The sequence below is a fragment of the Trichosurus vulpecula genome, chromosome 2 (assembly GCF_011100635.1).
Source record: "Trichosurus vulpecula isolate mTriVul1 chromosome 2, mTriVul1.pri, whole genome shotgun sequence".
NCBI lineage: Eukaryota > Metazoa > Chordata > Mammalia > Diprotodontia > Phalangeridae > Trichosurus > Trichosurus vulpecula.
The window spans coordinates 3,201,463-3,224,216 of NC_050574.1; the positions used below are offsets into that span (position 1 = coordinate 3,201,463).

The 22,754-nt window shown below is 41.1% G+C and overlaps 1 protein-coding gene across 1 annotated transcript; it reads right to left on the reverse strand.

The window, feature by feature from the left end:
- Nucleotides 1-4,115: 4,115 nt before the first annotated feature.
- LOC118840248 (zinc finger protein 345-like) lies at nt 4,116-12,561 on the reverse strand. Its single transcript, XM_036747738.1, has 3 exons — nt 12,487-12,561; nt 11,051-11,146; nt 4,116-7,659 (listed from the first exon to the last, which is right to left on the reverse strand). Exons 1-3 carry the CDS (start codon nt 12,518-12,520, stop codon nt 5,456-5,458), a joined length of 2,334 nt encoding a protein of 777 aa, XP_036603633.1. The 5' UTR covers nt 12,521-12,561; the 3' UTR covers nt 4,116-5,455.
- Nucleotides 12,562-22,754: the final 10,193 nt, after the last annotated feature.

Below are 22,754 nucleotides of genomic sequence, written 5' to 3' on the forward strand. Positions count from 1 at the left end.
TTGCCTTGCTTAAGCTGATCGAAAGAACCTGTGCTTTCCCAGTCAACCCCTTCACCTTGCTTAAGCAGATTGAAAGAACCTGTGCTTTCCTCATCGTACCTTACATCCCTGCAGAAGCCGGATGGTTAAAAACAGCTTCCGTTGGAGCCAGAGGTTGCTACAGCTACAGCCACAGCCGAAGCTGAGGTAAGAGCTGCCGGTAGCAGAGTTGACCTACGGGAGGAAGCTAAACAAGGACTTGAGGCCAGTGGGTAATCTTTTTCCCATAGAGGGGAAGCATGTATATGATTTTGCTTTATACCATCATGCTTCTCTGTGGCCTCCTGGTTACTCTTGTGAGGCGTACTTATTGGGCCTGGAAGCTTTTGATCAATATATCAAAATGGGGATGCTGGTTCATGGGTTGGTTACTGTGGAGCCTAAATATATGCTTTGAGTCTTCTGCCTCCTACTTTGAGAGTTTCTTATATCCAGTGGTTCCGAACCTTTCAGACATATATATGATCCTCTTTGAAATTATAAACTCTGCCCTCCTAATACAGGGGGGATGGGACAGCTCTGCCACACCAGCACTCCTCCTTCCCCAGAACCCCTAACCTGGACTGGGCTTAGATCTTCAGCAGGCTGTGCAGTCCTGCTCTGATCCACCACTTAATTCCTCCCACCAGGTGGGCCTGAGGCTGGAAGCAACTGCAGCTGTAGCTGCCCCACCTCTGTTGCCCTAGGGGTGGTGGCCAAACCACGAACTCCTTCCACTCCCGAAGCTTTTCCCACTAACCTTCTTGGCTGTCTTTGGTGTTTGTGGGTTGAGAAGTCTGGTAATTGCTGCAGCTCACTGTTTCAGGGCACTAGGGCAACCTCCACCCGGCTCATGGTCTGGTTGGTCCGCACCGCTCATGCTGGGCTCTGCTCCAAGCTTTGTGCAGGATAGACCTCACCCAGAGACCATCCAGGCTGTCCTGGGCTGGAGCCCTGCTTCCCTCTGCTCTTTTGTGGGTTCTGCAGTTCTGGAATTGGTTCAGAGCCCTTTTTTATAGGTTTTTGGAGGGACTCGGCAGGGTGCTCACACTGGTCCCTGCTTTTCAGCCGCCATCTTGGCTCCGCCTAGTTTCTCTACTTTCTATTCCATTTGGTTAATTTTACTTTTCAATGAGACATTTTCTCCATTTATATTCTGAACCTCCTTAACCATTTCACCAATTTTACTTTTTAAAGATGTTTTCTTCAGTGAATATTTTTTCCACAAGACGGCTGGAGGACTCACGGGTAGCTGCTCCCACAGCCACAGGCTCTGAACTGGTGTCTCATGTAGCCCCACCTGGGATGAGGGCCCTGGGGGTCACTCACTGCCTTAGCTGGTACTTCTACCTTGGGGCCTGCTGCGGCTCTGGTGTTTTGTGAGCCCAGAGGTCACCCAGACCTCTCCCATGCTGGTGCACTGGCTGTGTTCCTCTGCTGTTCCGTCGTTGTGGTCTGGTGCCCATTCTGTATGCCTGGCTCCACTCAGTCTACTAGTAGCTTCTAACTCTCAGATCTGCTCAGATTCACTGTTTTAGACATATGCGACAGAATTTGTGAGAGAGCTCTAGTAGTTCCCTACTTTCACAGCACCATCTTGACTCTGCCCCAGACCTTTTTTTTTATTACTTTATTTTTATTTTTTTAGAGTGGAAGGCAGGGCAATTGGCGTTAAGTGACTTGCCCAAGGTCACAGTCAGTAAGTGTGTCAAGGGTCTAATGTTGACAGAGGTGAGGCCAGATTTGAACTCAGGTCCTCCGGACTCCTGGGCCAGTGCTCTACTCACTGCACCACCCAGCTGCCCCCTTGCCCAGACTTTGAAGCTAATAAGTACTCAAGGGAAATAAATTCCTCCCAAAAGTTGTCATTTCCATGAATGAGATGAAAGAAAGTATGCTGTAAGAAATGATGATGGTGAGGGTCGGAAAAGAACCTGGGAAAGCTTGTATCAACTACTATAAAGAGAAGTGAGCAGAACCAGAACACCTTATAAATAAAAACAATAAAGCAATGAAAAATAAGTCTGAAAGACTTAAGAACTGGATCAATGCAATGACCAACCATGTCTGCAGAGGACAAAAGATGGACTATGTTAGCCATGTCCTGAGAGAGATGAAGGACTCACAATGTAGCATGAGACACATTTTTCCTTTCATATGGACAACACAGGAATATTGTTCCTCAATAAACGTTTGTGATTCCCTGTATTATTAGGGATTGTCATTTTCTTATCACCTTTACTGACCTGAAAATCTGTCTAATTATTACTGATGTGGATCATTTTTTCACCAACTTTATAGTATTTTACGTTTTCCAATGATATGTAGATAGTTGTCCACATTCACTTTTGTGAGACTTTGAGTCCTGATTATTTTCTCCTACCCTCCCTCCTCTCACCCCTCCCAAAGATAGCAAGCAATCTGATATAGGCTATACATGTACAATCACATTAAACATATTTCCACATTAGTCACATCGTGAAAGAATCAGAAGGAAAGAGGGAAACCATGAGAAAGAAAGAAAAAGGAAATATTATGCCTTGATCTGCATTCTGGCCCTGGGCCATTTTATTGAATATGGTCATTGAAAACTTGAGTTTCTTCCTTGGAAAACTATCCATACCTTCTCAGCAGAGATCAACTGGGCAATGGCTCATTTTTCTATATCTGGATCCAGTATTTAAATACTTGGAAATGAGACCTTATTGGAGAAACTTGCTGTAATTGATTTCCCCCATTTAATTACTTTGCTTTCACATTTTAGATACATTGGTTTCTTCATGATGTAAAAGTTCCATTTTATTCTGTATACTCTTCTCTTCACTTCTCAGGGGATACATATTTTCCCCCCTCCAAAAATTACAAAATGAATCTTCATTATGGTTTCTCTGATTTGTTTCAGGTAACCGTTCATAGCTCAAGGAATGTACCCATTTGGAGCTAATCCTAGCCTACCCGATGAGATGGTGGTCAATACCTAGTTTTGGCCAGACTGCTTGCCAGTTTCCCAGCATTCTGTAGTGATTAGTAAATTCATTTCTGGCAGGAGAGCTCTTGGGATTTGTTGAACACAGAGTTAGTATGTTCATTTTCTTTAGTGTATTACACATCAAATTAGTACAAGGTCTCTTATTTTTTTAAGTAGCACAGGACAGTTTCAGTGACTACCAACCTGGTCCTCCTAGGCCTCCTTCCTGAAATACCAGAGGACTTTTGGAAAGGGACATATGAATGTACTTTTGATGAAGACTCCAATTTTGAGTTGGAAAGGACCATAGAAAGCACTGAGTCCAAATTCCTCTTTTTACATTTATTTTGGTTGTATATTTGAAGTTCTGAACTATCTGCTTCCCTTCCTGGCTCCCTCCCTATTTCTTTTATTTTTAGTTGTCTACATTCATTTTTATAATATTTGGAGCTTCAGATTTTTTTTCCTCCCTCCCATCCCCTCTCTCCATGATGGCAACCAATTTGATAGAGGCTATACACATGTAATCATGTACACATATTTCCACATTAGTCATGTTGTGAAAGAAGAAATGGAACAAAAGGGAAAAGCCATTTTTAAAAAGTGAAAAGAGTATGCTTCCACCTACATACAAAATTTATACTTCTTTCTCTGGATTTGGATAGCATTTTCCATTATGAGTCTTTTAGAATTCTCTTGGATCATTGTATTGCTGAGAAGAGCTAAGTCTATCATGGTTGGTCATCACACAGCATCACTGTTACTGCATACAATATTCTCTTGGTTCTGCTCACATCACTTTGTATCTGTTCCTGTAAGTCTCCAGGTTTTTCTGAAATCCACCTGTTCACCTTTTCTTATAGCACAATAGTATTCCATTACACTCATGTGCCACAACTTGTTCAGCCATTCCCCAACTGATGGGCATTCCCCCAATTTCCAGGTTTTTACCACCACAAAAAGAGCTGCTATAAACATTTTTTCTGTATGTGGGTTCTTTCCCCTTTTTTATGATCTCTTTGGGATACAGACCTAGTGGTGAGATTGTTAGATCAAAGGGTATGCACAGTTTAATGTGGCATAGTTCCAAAGCATTCTGCAGAATGGTTGGATCAGTTTACAACTCCAATGTATTAATGTCCCAATTTCCTCACATCTTCATTTCCCTTTTCTGTCATATTGTCCAATCTGATACAACATCCCCTTTTTAGAGATGAGTAAATGGAGGCACAGAAAGGTTATTTCTCACTTAGAATTACACTGAGAGAGCATCTGACACAAGATTTGTAGCCAAAACTTCCCAACTCTAAACCCTTCTCCCTATACATTTCAACATATTGCACTAACCTACACTCTTCTGAAGGTTAATTGGAATAAAAGAAAAGTCACTAACCTATCCATATCTTTTAGCATTGCAATGAGACTCACGATCCCAGGGGAAAATAATAATAGTGAGCTCACAAGTAGTTCACTCTACATAGAATACTGATCCTCTCATTGACCCTGGCAGGTGGAAACTATTCCCATTTTACAGACAGGGAATCTTATGCAGGAATAGGTTAAGACATAACTTGTCCAGGAACACATAGCCAGTAACCATCAGAGGCTGAATTTGAACTGAGGTCTTGTGAACTCACAGACAGCCCTCTATGCATTATGCAACCCAGCAGACTAAAACATCATTACAAAAATAAATGTCCAACAAATACCAAAATATTTACAGAGGGACTTTCTGTGCCAGCCAACATCACGAGACAAAGTGAGTACCAATCATCTGAGGGATGGTGGAAGAATGCCATGGAATATTTTAGGGGAGTCATAAGAAAACTTAGGATTCCAGAAAAAAAATTCAAGCCATTTTCAGGGCTTCATACACAGTATAAAATATGTGATATCTAATGAGGTCTGTGCTGCAGGAAGAGGCCTTCTCTCAGTAATTACATCCATAAATTTTATCTGCAGCAAGATTTCTCAAATGGAGATGCGTGGATGAGGTCCAGGTGAAAGCCTTCCCACAATCATTGCTTTCATAAAGCTTCTGTCAATAGCTAAAATTGTGTTGTCTAGTGATCTCAATCTTCCAGGGAAAAGCAGGAGCTCATTGAGCACCTTCTTAAGTGTTCTCTACAGGATGAAGTATGATGTAAAAGAAGAGATGGTCTCTGCCTTAGTCCCTATAGGGCTTGTTCCCAAGAAGAATTCTGTGATGCTAATGAGCGCTGTACTCCATTTGGATGCCTTTCCACATTCATGACAGGGATAGGATTTGTATCTCCTGTCAATTCTGGTGAGAAATAAGAGATGCCTTTAGCCTGAATGATTTTCCATGTTGATCATATTAATGAGATTTATCTTCTAGTAAAGATTCTCTGATGTTTAGTCAGGGAAGAGCATGCAATAAAAGGTTTACCACATTCCAGACTTTCCTAAGATTTCTCCCCAGTGTGGATTCTCTGATGTACAGCAAGCTCACAGCAATGTTTGAATATGCTCACTTTGATTACAATCATCTCCAGTGTGGATTCTCTGATGTTTAACAAGACCAGAATTACATCTGAAAATCTTTCCACACTGATTACATTCATAAGGTTTCTCTCCAGTGTGGATTCTCTGATGTACAGTTAGACTGGAACTCTGTGTGAAAGCCTTTCTACACTGTTTACATTCATAAGGTTTCTCTCCAGTGTGGATTCTCTGATGTGCAGTAAGACTGGACTTCTGTGTGAAAGCCTTTCTACACTGTTTACATTCATAAGGTTTCTCTCCAGTATGGATTCTGTGATGTACAGCAAGGTCAGAGGAACTTCTAAAAGCCTTTCCACATTGATTACATTCATAAGGTTTCTGTCCAGTGTGGATTCTCTGATGTGCTGTAAGACTGGCCTTCCGTGTGAAAGCCTTTCTACACTGTTTACATTCATAAGGTTTCTCTCCAGTATGGATTCTCTGATGTACACCAAGGTCAGAGGTACTTCTACAAGCCTTTCCACATTGATTACACACAAAAGGTTTCTCTCCAGTGTGGATTCTGTGATGTACAGTAAGGGCAGAGGTACTTCTAAAAGCCTTTCCACATTGATTGCACGCAAAGGGTTTCTTTCCAGTGTGGATTTTCTGATGTGCAGTAAGACTGGCTTTCCGTGTGAAAGCCTTTTTACACTGTTTACATTCATAAGGTTTCTCTCCAGTGTGGATTCTGTGATGTATAGTAAGGGCAGAGGTACTTCTAAAAGCCTTTCCACATTGATTACATTCATAAGGTTTCTCTCCAGTGTGGATTCTCTGATGTGCAGTAAGATTAGCCCTGTGTGGGAAAGCCTTTCTACACTGTTTACATTCATAAGGTTTCTCTCCAGTGTGGATTCTCTGATGTACAGCGAGATTTGAGCTCTGTGTGAAAGACTTTCTACACTGTTTACATTTATAAGGTTTCTCTCCAGCATGGATTCTCTGATGTACAGCAAGGTCAGAGGGACTTCTAAAAGCCTTTCCACATTGATTACATTCATAAGGTTTCTCTCCACTGTGGATTCTCTGATGTACAGCGAGATTTGAGCTCTGTGTGAAAGACTTTCTACACTGTTTACATTCATAAGGTTTCTCTCCAGCATGGATTCTCTGATGTACAGCAAGGTCAGAGGGACTTCTAAAAGCCTTTCCACATTGATTACATTCATAAGGTTTCTCTCCACTGTGGATTCTCTGATGTGCAGCAAGATTGTTCCTGCAACGGAAAGCCTTTCCACACTGATTACATTCATAAGGTTTCTCTCCAGTGTGGATTCTCTGATGTACAGCGAGATTTGAGCTCTGTGTGAAAGACTTTCTACACTGTTTACATTTATAAGGTTTCTCTCCAGCATGGATTCTCTGATGTACAGCAAGGTCAGAGGGACTTCTAAAAGCCTTTCCACATTGATTACATTCATAAGGTTTCTCTCCAGTGTGGATTCTCTGATGTGCAGTAAGATTAGCCCTGTGTGGGAAAGCCTTTCTACACTGTTTACATTTATAAGGTTTCTCTCCAGCATGGATTCTCTGATGTACAGCAAGGTCAGAGGGACTTCTAAAAGCCTTTCCACATTGATTACATTCATAAGGTTTCTCTCCAGTATGGATTCTCTGATGTACACCAAAGTCAGAGGTACTTTTACAAGCCTTTTCACATTGATTACACACAAAACGTTTCTTTCCAGTGTGGATTTTCTGATGTTCAGTAAGATTGGCAGTCTGTGAGAAAGCCTTTCCACATTGATCACATGCATAACGTTTCTCCCCAGTATGGTTTCTCTGACATACAGCAAGATAGCTCTTTGTGAAAGCCTTTCCACATTGATTAAATTTACAAGGTTTCCTGCCAGTGTGAATACTATGACATATAATGAAAGATGAGTGTTCACTAAAAGCTTTACCACATTCTTGACACTCATGTGTTTTCTCTACATTACGAATTTTTTGATGGTTAATAAGAAATGACTGTTGACTCAAATCTTTCCCACAATGATGACAATCATAAGGCTTCTCTCCTGTGTGGATTCTCTGAAGTCCAGCACAGATTTGTCTCCCAGTGAAGTCACAAGGACCATCCCTCATGAAGCTTTGCTTGTGAGTTTCTTCCGTAGAAATGCTTAGATTTGCAGTAGTGTCTTTTATTTCAGGTCTAATCTCTCCTTCTGCAAGAGACAAACAATAAAACATATATACAGAGATGCACATACACACATATATAATTCTAATCCATTCCCTCCATTGGGAGAAAGTAAACTAACTCATCTACATCCTATTTCCCCAGGCTAAGAGAAAAGTCTTCAAAGTTCAATGGACAGAATCAATCATCGAAAATGGCATTAGCTCACACCTGCAGGATGTTAATTTACAAAGAGCTTTACACACAATTACATCAGATCCTCACAAACAGCTATGACTCCAGCACACCATTCTCAGTACATTCACAGCTCTGGCCGTAAGCACAGAATGGCTGAGGGACCTGGCCAACATTCCTGAAGGAGACACTAGAATTCCAACCCTACAAGTGGCCATGCTCTGTCCATGGTACTACACAGCTTTTCTCTACTGAGTTTTCTTTTGTTTTGTTTTTAAGAAAAGTTATTTTATTGTTGCATGGTGACTTGTTTTCTCCCTCTTTTCATGTCTTTCTATTCCCTGAGAAGTAACCATATTGAAATTAACAATCTAACAATGGGGCTTTAAATGTCAAGTGAAAATATGAGTCAATGAATGTGACAAACTTCACTGTTGCCTTATTTTAAGAAATTGCCACAGCCACTTCGAACGTTGAGCAATCTCACCCTACCTCCTCCCCGCCCCATCACTCAAAAGCCATCAGTACCAGGCCAGAGGCACCAACAGCCACAAAATTAAGGATCACTGAAAGATCAAATGATAGACAGGTTTAATTAGCTATAAAATGTTTCAAAATTAAAGTATACACATTCATTTAGACATGAGTATTGTGCATGTAATAGACAACAGTCTATTGCAAACATAACTTTTCATGCAGATAAACCAAAAAATTTATGTGACTCATTTTGTGGCAATATTTGCTTTATTGTGGAGCTCTGGAACACAACCCACAATATCTCTGAGATGTGCCTGTATTGTAGTCATTCTTCTTTTGATTTTGACGCTTCCTTCCCTAATCCTACCCTGCTTCTCACAGTGTTACTAGCCTCACTCCCTGCGTTCCCATATATCCCACTGAATTAGATGTCTTTCCATTCCTAAACACTCTCTTTCCACTGGATAGGCTAAGAGTGACATTCCCAAGCTGTTACTTCTTCTCAACCATCTCCATGCTTGTATGGCAGACTGCAGGCCCTTACTGTGGCAAGGCTTTCTTTTGACATCTCCCTAACTGACTCCCTTGGGGCAGTTAGATGGTGCAGGGGACAGAGTACCGGTCAGAAAGACTTGAGTTTAAATCTAGTCTCAGACACATACTAGCAGTGTGACCCTGGGCAAGACACTTAGGCCTGCTGGCTTCAGTTTCCTCATCTGTAAAATCAGCCAGAAAAGGAAATGGCAAACCACTCCATTATAGTTGCCAGGAAAACCTCTAATAGGGACATGAAGAGTCAGAAGGAACAGAAATGACCAAACGACCTCATAAATGACTCACTATCCCATTCAGCACAGCAGCTTTTCCAGTTCTTTTCATTCTTCGCAACCCTCCCTTACTGCTTGCTCCCACCGTCCAGACCCCACTCACCTCCTCAGCAGAGAAATTTGCCTTCTATCACTGAAAAAATTGGATACTTATAAAGGGCTATCTCATCCTCCACATCTCCCATAAATCAAGGGCCTTTTTCCTTTATGACACCACTATCTGACGAAATGGTCTCCCCTTGCTTGCTGCAGCAAACTCCTTTCCAAGTGTAAATCACTGCATTTCAGCTTGCCATCATCCTCAGCATGCTGCCTCTCCAGCATCCCCATTATTTCACTACTTTTCATTCTCTCCTACACTAATGACTCCTTCCCTACTGCCACAAATCAAACCCTTTCTCTCTAATACTCAAAACACAGTCACTTGATTCCTTCAACCCAAGAGATATTTTCCAATGTCTTTCTTCCATTTCTTGGCTAACACCTGGATATGCCCATTTACAACTGGTGTCTCCAACTCCTTTACTTCGCTTTCTCTAAAATTCTCTGCAGTCTAGCTCCCAATTTCATTGTCCAATGGAAACTCCTCTCTGCAAAATAGCCAAAAATCTCCAGCTTGCTAAATCCACTGCCCATTTTTACATCCTCATCCTTCTTGACTTCTCTGCAGCCTTTAGACAGTCAATCACCCTGCTCCTGCCTCTCTCTTTTAGTGAGGCTCTTCTCCAACCTAAACTAACTCCCCCAACCCTCCCCTTTTCCTACTTTCCTAAAGCTCTCCAAGGCACCCTCCCAATAGTGCAGGCTCACAAATGAGGTGTCATGCCTTCCTCACTGACTCTCACGCATTCATACTTCTGACTCCATCTTCAATCTGCTGCAAAGTCCTAGGATTCCAACAAGGTAACATTGCTCCCACACACCCCCTCCTTTCCCAGCACTGCCACAGTCTTTATTGAGGCCCCAATCACCCCATACCTGAGGTGCTCTAAGAACCTGCTGCTTGCTCCAGCTGTCTCAAGTCTCCCCTCACTCCAGTCATTCCTCCACCCACTTGTCAAAGCTCATCTTCCTTAAGTTCTATACTGACCATGTCAGCATGTATTCAACAACTTCCTATGGCTCCCTAGCAAAAGGATTAAAAAATAAAATCCTCTCTAGAGCTGTTAATCACGTGCCACATCATAATCTGCCCTTCTCCTACTGTTTCACCTCATATCCCCACCAAATAAGCTATAATCTAGTGTTACGGGCCTCCCTTCTGTTCTGTGAACAGGACACTCCACCTCCAGACTCCATAGGTTTTCCTCACCATCCCCCAGCCTAGAATGCTCACCCTGGCCTCCCTGAAGCCCCAGCTAGAGCCCACCTTCCACAATGAGCCTTTCCAGTCTTCCTTCACTTCAGGGCCTTCCCTCTCTCAATGAACTCCAATTTGTCTTGTACAGAACAGGTTTCTATATTGTTGTTGGCAGGCTGTCTGGCCCCCAGTCTGAGGTCCAGGAGAGCAAGGGATGTTTCCTATGTTTCTTTATACCACTGGTGCTTTGCAGAGGGACTGGTGCATAGCAGGCACTTAATAACTGCTCAGTGATTGGAAGAGGGTCTAAGACAGAGCCCATGTTAGAAAGCCTAACACTTTTGTCACTTTCAGGGGAGGTCCATGCCTCCAAATTCGAAACAATGAATTCTATAGGATCAGAGATTTATCGCTAAGGGAGAGCTTCATGGCCATGGTGTCCAACTCCCTCATTTTACAGATGAGGAAACTGAGGCTCAGTGGGTCAGTGACTTGTCCAGGATCCCACTGCTAAAATGGGTCTCAAAAAGAATTCCAAGTCAGGTCTTCCTGCCCTTGATCTAGCACTTGCTTCACCCCCCACAACCAAAAGCCTCTTGATATCCCAGCTCTCATAGACCTGCTTTCCCCTCACTCACCTGGACAGCAGCTCCTCAGGCCTTCTTGCTCCAGCAGCCATGGGGCTTCCCTTTCCTCCAAATAAGTGATCAGATATTCTCTGGGAACTGGCAGTCCTGGGCATGGGGAATGAGGGATGAGGATGGAGAAAAACTTGTAATTTAGGTCTCTTTAGGGAAAACAGTGTGCACAGAAAGCTAGAGAATTATCCCACCATGTTCACACAGATCTGGCTTATTCTCCCATTAATACCTGTAATACAAGTAAGCCAAACCAGGATTTGCCAGACCAGCCTTGAGCTCCTGAAAATTAGATCCTGAGGAATCAGCTTTGGCCCTGTGCCCTCTCCTGCTCCTCACTCAGTGAAATAAATCTTGGGACACTTCATTCAGGGAATCATGGCCTCTTCAGGTGAGATTCTACTGCTGGGGAACTCAATGAACCTCAGTTTGACCCAATTCTGCTTCTTGGGCAGTCTGTTATTCCTGCATTCACAGGGGCCTGCAAGCAAGGAGCACAGGATGGTTCCCCAAAATCCTGAAGCAAGGGGTCCATACCATTAATTTTGGGGAGTTTTAAGGAGAGATGGGGAGAAGATCATGGAGCCAATCTGGAGTCAGAACATTTGGTCTTGGTGCACCTTCTTCATAGGAGGAGGGACTCATTACATAGCTATGATTATCTAGAAATTAGAGGCAGCTGGTAGTGTAGTGGACCCTGGGTCTGGAGTCAGGAATGCCAGATGTTAAATCCAGCCTCAGAGAGTTACTAGCTGTGTGCTCCTGCACAAGTCACTTAACCTCTGTTGGCTTCAGATTTCTTAAATGTCCAATGGGGATAATAACATCACCTAATAACATTATATTGTAAAGAAGGCACTTAGCACAGCAGCTGGTGAACAGAAATGCTTGTTCCCTTCCTTCCTTTCCCACCTCCTGGGCTGGAATTTGGGCCAATGTAAAGGAAGAAGAAGGAGAAATGTGCCCTACCAGGCACAGCTAGAAGCTGGGAGCTACAAACTGATGCTTCTCACAAAGAAGAATGCCCTAAATACTTGGCCCTTCCGAAAGTGGAAGGGGGTGCAGGGAAAAGCCGCCTGAGCAGATTTCAGAGATTTGGCAGGCAAAATTCATGTCCAGGCGGAGGCTGGACTACATAATATAGGATTACTTCTACACCTCAGATGCTTCAACACTGATCTGAACTTTGACCTCAAGCTATCCAGAATTGACAAGAGACAGCTTCAGGAGCAACCAGGAAACCTCCAGGTTCTCTTCACACAATGTACTGACCTTTTATAGGAAAACCAGGCAGCAGGAGGACCCTGTCTCTTGGACACAGGAGACCAGAACTTTTCCCTTTCCAGTAACTGACAAAGCTCCAAAGTCAGCACACTCAGGAATGAAGATATTCCCTTTGATTGCCAACTCAGAGTGGCCAGAGGAAGTGTCCTTACCCAGGGAGAGCAGGTTCTGGGCATTCTCCAGCATGACCTCCTTGTACAGCTCTTTCTGAGAAGGGTCCAAGAGGCCCCACTCCTCTGGGGTGAAGTCCACAGCCACATCCTTGAATGTCACCAACTCCTAAACCATTAAAAATCCCATGATTTACATGAGAAAGAGACTCCAGAATTCCTATAGTCTAACCTTCATCAACCAGAAGGAGGGAAATGAAGGACAGACAGGAGATTTACCCAAAGGTTGTACTGTTGATGAATGTCAGAGTCAACACTTGAAAGCAGAGTCATAAAGAGCCCAATGGAATACTGAAAAAAGCAGTTGATGTGGTCAGTTGGAATAAAGATGAGAAAGGTCTTACTGTGGAATGTGTCTCTCTGTGGAATCTCAGACAAATTATGTGTTTTATCTGTGAGGTAGCAAGATCTGTGGAAGAGAGAGAAGATGTGAAATTTCTCCCTTATCAAAAATGATAGAAGTTATATGTTACAATGAAAATTGTGTGAGGAATTTGTGAGAAGTTGGCAAATGCACTGTATTTGCAGAAAGAGGGAGGCATTTATGTGTGATTACAGGAAAGAAAGAAAAAGAAAAGATCTAGTTCATTTCCTGAGAATCTGAAACAAAGTCTTCTCTAGATAAAACATGAAAAGGGTTCATAAGAGATACTAATTATAATCTAGACTGAACTGAGGGCTATGAGACTTTACAGCCAAGTGAAGAACAGTTATCTGCTGTTACATTGATGCTTGAGTATACCCCAGCTATGATGTGTCATGGCCAAAATGTCTTATGCCTTCACTTTATGATTGCTTTCATTTGTCAACAGCATTTATTTCTTTATTATAATATTTACTTACATAGTTGGTGTTTTTTTTGTTGATCTTTGTGTTCAAAGAGGACCAAATGACATCACTATGTCAAGGTCAAGATACGGTGTGTTTGACCAAGGTTGATCAGACCAATACAAGCCTACAAGGCTCCACCAAGGTTGGGCACAAATATTTCCTGTGAACATCTGGGGTGGACATGGCTCTCAATTTGCATAGCAAATCATTCTTTTGAGTGAATGTAATTCTGCTTGGCTCACATGAGATAGTAAATTCTTTGATGCAGGCACCCCATACTATGTGGTCCTTTGCCAGTGTCTCCCACGTCTCACCATTGATTATACAGTTTTTCAGGGAGACCTTGGGAAGGCCTTTGTATCACTTCCTCTGACCACAATGTGAGTGCCTTCCTTACATGAGTTCTCAGTAAAATAATGTTTTACGCAAACGTGCTTTTGGCATTTGAACAACACGACCAGCCCATCAGAGCTGCACTCTCTGCCGTAGAGTGGGGGTGATAGGCAGGCTAACTTGAGAAAGTACCTCAGTGTCCCAGAGAGACAGAGCCAGCAGGGGTCAACACCAGGAGCCCAGAGGTACCCTTGCTCCCCCAGGGGAAGTGCCAGACACCAGCTCAAACAACAAAGACCTGAGACCATTGCTGAAGAGCAACAGTGCTGGAGAGCAACGTTAGGGGAATAGACTTCAGGGAGCCAGACCCCTTCCCCACACCACAGGAAACTGAAGGCTATAATTCACAAAGCCAATAACTAGACTCAAAATCCCTAGAATACAAAAGCTGGGACAGAGAGCCCTGAGCCCCAAAAGGAGAAATTTATTGTAAAGCCAAGAAAAGGCTAACCAACACGCAGAAGAACACAAAAATACCGTGGACCATAGATTCTTTTTATGGAGACAGGCATGATCAAAATACTAATTTTGAAGAGGATAGCAATGACACTATACGCTCATCTGAAATCCTCAAAAGGGTATGTGAACTGGTCTCCAGCCCAAAAAGCATTACTGGAAGAGCTAAAGGAGGATTTAAAAACCAAATCAGGGAGTTAAAAGGAAAAATGGAAAAAAAATCCACTGATGAGAAAGTACTTCTCAGTGTACAGTACTTTATCTTGCCAGGAGATCTTCAGATTCTTTCTAAGACACTTCAAATGGAAGCGATTCAGTTTGCTGGCATCGACTTGGTAGAATGTCCAGCTTTCATAGGCATAAAAGAATGAGGTCAGGACACAAGCTCTGTAGACCTTCACTTTGGTACCCAGTCTAACACCTCTTCTCTCCCACACTTTCCTTGGCAGCTTCCAAACCCTGAACTATCTTGAACAAAGCAGGCATCAATTCAAAATTAGTTATCTTAAATAGAAAATAATGTGAGGTACCTTTAAGGTCTACTAATTCCTCAGTAATTTATGATAAAGGTATGATTTCCAGAGCTTATTTTTGTAACAGAAGAGGAAGAGAAAAATTACAACAATTTCAGGAAACATGTTGTAAACATAATTCAATTGGACAATGCAGGTCAGCTCAATACTTACTCCTTGTGTGTTTTCTTGTCCCAGATTCATCAAATGTCGTTCAACTGTCTGTTAAATTGAGATCACTCCAGAATTCCTTGTTTTCCAGCTGATAAGTTTTACCACTAAAGTATCACTTTAAAGGAGCCCACAGTTTGAACAAAGACTGGAAAAGGGAGCTCATGGTTTCTAGTTAGCAGCCACTCCCCAAGCTGCCAGAGAGTGCAAACTCAACCCTATTAGATTACACCACTACACAATTTAGGCTTAACCTCTAGATGCAGAAAAGTAAAAAAGAGCTTATCCACTAACACTGGAAAGAAGAATTTAGCCTTTTGTGAACCACCTTCCTCCGGTAGACCAAAAGAGGAATCTAGACTTTGCAAATAATCTTACAATCCCATGACTATTTTTGTCATAAAAAGACATGTGTCTTACACTAAAACCTGCTACTAAATGACTGAGTCTTATCAGTTTAACTATTCACTATATCTACAGGTGACTCAGACTTAAGAGAATATCTAGGTTAGTCTGACTTAGCAGTTAGGGCAAGCTTTTCCCAAAGAAGGCCACTCAGTCCTACAATCAAATATAATTATAGAGTAACTCACTCAAAGGTTCTCTCTTTTTACAATGTCATTATCTATATGGACATGCTGGAAAATATACTGCCAAGGGAAATGAAATGATTCACAGAATTGAAAATTCCTGTAACCGATTGGCTGTAACCAATGGTGCCACGTGTGGATAGGGCCATGCTGGATGATGAAAAACCTCTATTTCCTAAATTGTTTTTCACATTTTTAAAAAATATATTTTCTTCCCCCCACCAATTACATGTTAAAACATTTTTTGAGTACTATTTGTTTTTTTTCTTTTTTTTTTACATTTATTTAATATATTTAGTTTTCAGCATTGATTTTCACAAAAGTTTGAATTACAAATTTTTTCCCCATTTCTACCCTGCCCCCACTCCAAGATGGCGTATATTCTGGTTGCCCTGTTCCCCAGTCAGCCCTCCCATCTGTCACCCCACTCCGCTCCCATCCCCCTTTCCCTTCTTTTCTTGTAGGGCAAGATAAATTTCTATGCCCCATTGCCTGTGTATCTTATTTCCTAGTTGCATGCAAAAACTTTTTTTTGTTGTTGTTGTTTTTGAATGTCTGTATTTAAAACTCTGAGTTCCAAATTCTCTCCCCTCTTCCCTCTCCACCCACCCCCCCTAAGAAGGCAAGCAATTCAAAATAGGCCACATGTGTATCATTATGTAAAACCCTTCCACAATACTCATGTTGTGAAAGATTAACTATGTTTTGCTCCTTCCTAACCTATCCCGCTTTATTGAATTTTCTCCCTTGACCTTTTTGCTTTTTGAAAGTGTTTGTTTTTGATTTCCTCCTCCCCCCATCTGCCCTCCCTTCTATCATCCCCCCCTTTTTATCTTCTTCCTCCTTCTTTGCTGTGGGGTAAGATACCCAATTGAGTGTGTATGGTATTCCCTCCTCAGGTCAAATCCAATGAGAGCAAGATTCACTCATTCCCCCTCACCTGCCCCCTCTTCCCTTCCTACAGAACCACTTTTTCTTGCCACTTTTATGCAAGATAATTTACCCCATTCTATCTCTCCCTTTCTCCGCCTCTCAATATATTCCTCTCTTATCCCTTAAATTGATTTTATTTTTTTAGATATCATCCCTTCATATTCAACTCACCCTGTGCCCTTTGTGTGTGTGTGTATACATATATACACCTACATAGACACACACATATGTATATATATATGTATACACACATATACATGCATATTCCTTTCAGCTACTATGATATTGAAGTCTCATGAATCATACACATCATCCTTCTATGTAGGAATGTAAACAAAACAGTTCAACTTTAGTAAGTCCCTTATGATTTCTCTTTCTTGTTTACCTTTTCATGCTTCTCTTGATTCTTGTGTTTGAAAGTCAAATTTTCTATTCAGCTCCGGTCTTTTCATTGAGAAAGCTTAAAAGTCCTCTATTTTATTGAAAATCCATATTTTACCTTGGAGCATGATACTCAGTTTTGCTGGGGAGGTGATTCTTGGTTTTAATCCTAGCTCCATTGACCTCCGGAATATCGTATTCCAAGCACTTCGATCCCTTAATGTGGAAGCTGCCAGACCCTGTGTTATCCTGATTGTTTTTCTACAATATTCAAATTGTTTCTTTCTGGCTGCTTACAGTATTTTCTCCTTGACCTGGGAGCCCTGGAATTTGACGACAATGTTCCTAGGAGTTTTCTTTTTGGGATCTATTTGAGGAGACGATCTGTGGATTCTTTCAATTTCTATTTTACCCTCTGGCTCTAGAATATCAGGGCAATTCTCCTTGATAATTTCTTGAAAGATGATATCTAGGCTCTTTTTTTTTGATCATGGCTTTCAGGTAGTCCAATAATTTTTAAATTATCTCTCCTGGATCTATTTTCTAGGTCGCTGGCTTTTCCAATGAGATATTTCACATTGTCTTCCATTTTTTCATTCCTTTGGTTCTGTTTTATAATATCTTGATTTCTCATAAAGTCACTAGCTTCCACTTGCTCCAATCTCATTTTAAGGTAGTATTTTCTTCAGTGATCTTTTGGACCTCCTTTTCCATTTGGCTAATTCTGCCTTTCAAGGCATTCTTCTCCTCATTGGCTTTTTGGAGCTCTTTTTGCCATTTGAGTTAGTCTATTTTTTAAAGTGTTGTTTTCTTCAATATTTTTTTCAGTACTTTTTTGGGTCTCCTTTAAGCAAGTCATTGACTTGTTTTTCATGGTTTTCTCACATCACTCCCATTTCTCTTCCCAGTTTTTCATCTACTTCTCTAACTTGCTCTTCCAAATCCTTTTTGAGCTCTTCCATGGCCTGAGACCAGTTCATGTTTTTCTTGGAGGCTGTTGGTGTAGGCTCTTGCACTTTGTTGACTTCTTCAGGGCATATGTTTTGGTCTTCTTTGTCACCAAAGTAAGATTCCAAAGTCTGAGACTGAATCTGGGTGTGTTTTCGCTGCCTGGCCATGTTCCCAGGCAACTTACTTGACCCTTGAGTTTTTCGTCGGGGTGTGACTGCTTGTAGAGCAAAGAGTACTTTGTTCCAAGCTTGAGGGGATGCACCACTGATTTCAGAGCTATTTCTATATAGTCAGTTCTGCCACCCCAGCACTCCTCCTTCCTCAAGAACCACCAACCCGGACCTGACACAAATCTTCAGCAGGCTTTTCACTCCTGCTCTGATCCGCCACTTAATTCCTCCCACCACGTGGGCCTGGGGCTGGAAGTAACTGCAGCTGTAGTTCTGTAGCTGCACCTCCCCCACTGCCCCTGGGGCGGTGGTCAAACCGCAAACTCTGACCCTCGCAGCTTTTCCCACTAACCTTCTTTGTTGTCTTTGGCGTTTGTGGGTTAAGAAGTCTGCCACAGCTCCCTGATTCAGGGTGCTAGGGCCTCTTCTGCCTGGCTCCTGGTTTGGCTGTTCCTGCTGCCTCCCACCCCTGAGCTCTGCTCCCCTCCACTCCATGCATGATAGACCTCATCCAGCGACCATCCAGCCTGTCCTGGGCTGAAGCCCTGCTTCCCTCTGCTATTTTGTGGGTTCTGCAGTTCTAGAATTTGTTCAGAACCATTTTTAATAGGTTTTTGGAGGGACATGGTGGGGAGCTCACGCAAGTCCCTGCTTTCCAGCCGCCATCTTGGCTCCACCCCCGGAAGTCCCATGTTAAAACATTTTTAACATTTGGGTTTTTAAGTATTGAATTCCAAATTCTATTCCCCCTTCTCTCCTTCCTGCCTGAGACAGTAAGCAATCAGATGTGGGTTACACATGTGAAATCAGGGAAAGCATTTCCATATTCGCCATTTTGCACAGGAAGACTTGAAAAAAACAAAGCAAATTAAAGAAAGTGAAAAATCAAATTGACCAAAGGTTTATCAATTTTATTGGTTTTTCCGTAAAACCAGCTCTTTGTTTTATTTATTAATTCAATAGTTTTCTTGATTTCAATTTTATTAATCTCTCCTTTGATTTTCAGTATTTCTCATTTGGTATTTAATTGGGGATTTTCAATTTGTTCTTTTTCTAGCTTTTTCAGTTGCATGCCCAAATCATTGATCTCCTTTTTCCCTATTTTATTCATATAAGCATTTAGAGATATAAAACTTCCCCTAAGAACTGCTTTTGCTGCATCCCATAAGTTCTGGTATGTTGTCTCATTATTGGCATTCTCTTCAATGAAGTTATTGTTTTTCTGATTTGTTCTTTGGCCCACTCATTCTTTAGAATTAGATTATTTAGTCTCCAATTAATTTTTAGCTTATTTTTCCATGGTTCTTTGTTACAAATAATTCTTATTGCATCATGATCTGAAAAGTATGATTTGACTACTTCTGCCTTTCTGCACTGGATTGTGAGGTTTTTATGCCCTAGTACATGGTCAATTTTTCAACATGTGCCATGTACCGCTGAGAAGAGAGTATATTCCTTTTTATCCCCATTCAGTGTTCTCCAGAGGTCTATCATATCTGCCTTTTCTAAAATTCTGTTCACTTCTTTAACTTCTTTCTTATTTATTTTGAGGTTAGATTTATCAAGTTCAGAAAGGGGAAGGTTGAGGTCTCCCAATATTATAGTTTTGCTGTCTATTTCTTCCTGTAACTCCCTTAACCACTCCTCTAAGAATTTGCATGCCATACCACTTGGTGCATAAATGTTAAACAATGATATTGCTTCATTGTTTATGGTGCCTTTTAGCAGGATGTAGTGTCCTTCCTTATCTCTTTTAATTGAATCTATCTTTACTTTTGCTTTGTCTGAGATTAGGATTGCTACACCTGCTTTTTTTTAATTTAGCTGACGCAGAATATATTTTACTCCAGCCTTTTACCTTTACCCTGTGTGTATCCCCCCATTTCAAATGTGTTTCTTGTAAATAGCATATTGTAGGATTATGGTTTTTAATCCATTCTGCTATCTGCTTCCGTTTTATGGAAGAGTTCATCCCATTCACATTCACAGTTATGATTTCTATCTGTGTCTTTTTCTCCATCCTATTTCCCCCTGTTTATGCTTTTGTTTCTCCCTTTCCCCTTCCACTCCTCAACAAAGTTTTGCTTTTCACTGCCACATAAATCCTCAACATTCCTATACATTACTAACAAAGCCCAACAGCAAGAGATAGAAAGAGAAATTCCATTCAAAGTTACTGTAGACACTATAAAATATTTGGGAGTTTATCTGCCAAGACAAACCCAGGGCCTACATTAATATAATTATGAAACACTCTCCACACGAATAAAGTCAGATCTAAATAAATGAAATAATATCAGTTGCTGGTGGTTAGGCCGAGCTAATATAATAAAAATGACAATTTTATCTAAATTAATTGGAAAATTGGAAATTGGTAGGGCAGAAACTGGGCATAGACCAGTATCTTACACCATATACCAAAATAAAGTCAAAATGGGTTCATGATTTAGGAATAAAGGCTGAAACTATAAGCAATTTGGGAGAGCAAGGAATAGTTTACTTGTCAGATTTATGTGAAATGGAAGATTTCATGACTCAACAAGACATAGCATTACAAAATGCAAAATGGATAGTTTTGATTATGTTAAATTGAAATGTTTTTGTACAAAAAAAGCCAATCCAACAAAGATTAGGAGGGAGGCAGAAAATTGGGAGAAAATCTTTACAACTAGTGTCACTGATAAAGGCCTCATTTCCAAAATATACAGGGAACTGAACCAAATATATAGGAATACAATTCCCCAATTGAGAAGTGGTCAAAGGATATGAACAGACAGTTTTCAGAGGAAGAAATTAAAGATATCTATAGACATATGAAAAAATGCTCTAATCACTACTGGTTAGAGAAATGCAAATCAAAACAACTCTTAGGTACCATATCTCTCCTGTCAGATTGGCTAAAATAACAAAACAGGAAAATGATAAATGCTGGAGAGGATGTGGGAAAATTGGAACATTGTTACATTGCTGGTGGAGTTGTGAACTGATCCAGCCATTTTGGAGACCAATTTGGAACTATGCCCAAAGGGCTATAGAAATGTTCATACCCTTTGACCCAGCAATACCACTCCTAGGGTTGTATCCCAAAGAGATCACACAAATGGGAAAAGGACCCATATGTACAAAAATATTTATAGCAGCTCTTTTTGTAGTAGCTAAGAATTGGAAATCAAAGGGATGCCCATCAATTGGGGAATGGCTGAACAAGCTGTGGTATATGAAGGTGATGGAATACTATTGTGCTATAAGAAATGGGGATTATATGGAATTCAGAACAACCTGGAAAAACCTACACGATACAATGCTGAGTGAGCAGAGCAGAGCCAGGAGAACATTATATACAACCACAGATATATGGATTCTGCGATGACTAACCCTGACAGACTTTGCTCTTCTCAGCAACACAATATGCAGAGACAGCTCCAAAGAACTCACGATGGAGAATGCTATCTACATCCAGAGAAAAAATATGAAGCATGAATGCAGATCAAGGCACACTCCATGCTCGCCTTCCCCCCCGCCCCCCGCCTTTTTTTCCCTCTCTTTTGTATTTGTTGTTGGGTTGGTTTTTTTTTTTCTTTTGTGGTTCTGTTTCTTCTTTCTCATGATTCATTCCATTGGTCATAATTCTCCTCCACAACTTGACTAGTGTATAAATTAATTCAATGTCAAGTTATACATGGAAGTTATATGGGATTCCATGCTGTCTTGGGGAGGGAGGGAGGGAGGGAGAGAAGAAAATCTGGAACTCAAAATTATGTAGAACCGTGTGTTGCAAACTAAAAATAAAAAAAAATAAAAAAATATAAAAAAAATTTTAAAAAAGAAAGTGAAAAATCCGATGTTGCAGTTTGTATTCAAACAATATCAGTGCTATCTCTTCAGGTGGACAGCAGACTTCATCATTAATCCTTTGGGATGTTCTTGGATCACGGTGTTGCTGAGAATAGGTCTTCACTGAACAATACTGCTGTTACTGTGTACAATGTTCTCTTGGTTCTGTTCGCTTCATTTTGCAACACTTCATATGAGTCTTTCCTGGTTTGTCTAAAGTCATCCTGCTTGTCATTTCTTAAAGCTCAATAATATTCCATTACAATCATATATGACAGCTTGTTTACCCATTCCCCAATTGATGGGCATCCCTTCAATTTCCCATTCTTAGCCAGCACAAAAAGAATTGTTATAAATATTGTTTTTACAAATATGTAAATTACCACTTTTTTCCTTGATGTCTTTGAGGTATAGACCTAGCAGGGGTATCACAGAATATGTACAGTTCTACAGCTCTTTGAGCATAGCTCCAAATTACTCTTCAGAATGGCTGGATCAGTTCACAACTCCACCAACAGTGCATTAGTGTCTCAGTTTTCCCACATCCCCTCCAACATCCACCACATTCTGCTTTTGTCATAGCAGCCAATCTGATAGGTATGAGGTGGTACCTTAGAGTGGTTTTAATTTACATTTCTCTAATCAATGCTGAATTAGAGCATTTTTTTCATATGACTATAGAGAGCTATCCCATAGAAAGCTTTGATTTCTTGGAAAACTACCTGTACATATCTTTTGACCATTTATCTATTGGAGAAAGATTTGTGTTCTTATCAATTTGACTCAATTTTCTACACATTTTTTGTGGTTGTTTTTGTTTGGTTTTTTTTGGCAGAGCAATTGGGGTTAAGTAACTTGCCCAAGGTCACATAGTTAGTACATGTGTCAAGTGTCTAAGGCTGAATTTGAACTCAGGTCCTCCTTACTCCAGGGCTGGTGCTCTACTCACAGTGCCACTTAGCTGTGACTTTTATCAGAGGTACTTGTTGGAAACAATTTTTCCCAGTTCTCTGCTTTCCTTATAATTT

What these genes read in the sequence shown, in the direction of transcription:
- LOC118840248 (XM_036747738.1), bottom strand. Translation starts at nt 12,520, where the DNA reads ATGCTGGAGAATGCCCAGAACCTGCTCTCCCTGG. An exon ending in CCAGAACCTGCTCTCCCTGG is followed by an intron (nt 11,147 to 12,486) that starts GTAAGGACACTT and finishes CCCCATGCCCAG; the next exon opens with GACTGCCAGTTCCCAGAGAA. An exon ending in CCTGAGGAGCTGCTGTCCAG is followed by an intron (nt 7,660 to 11,050) that starts GTGAGTGAGGGG and finishes TGTCTCTTGCAG; the next exon opens with AAGGAGAGATTAGACCTGAA.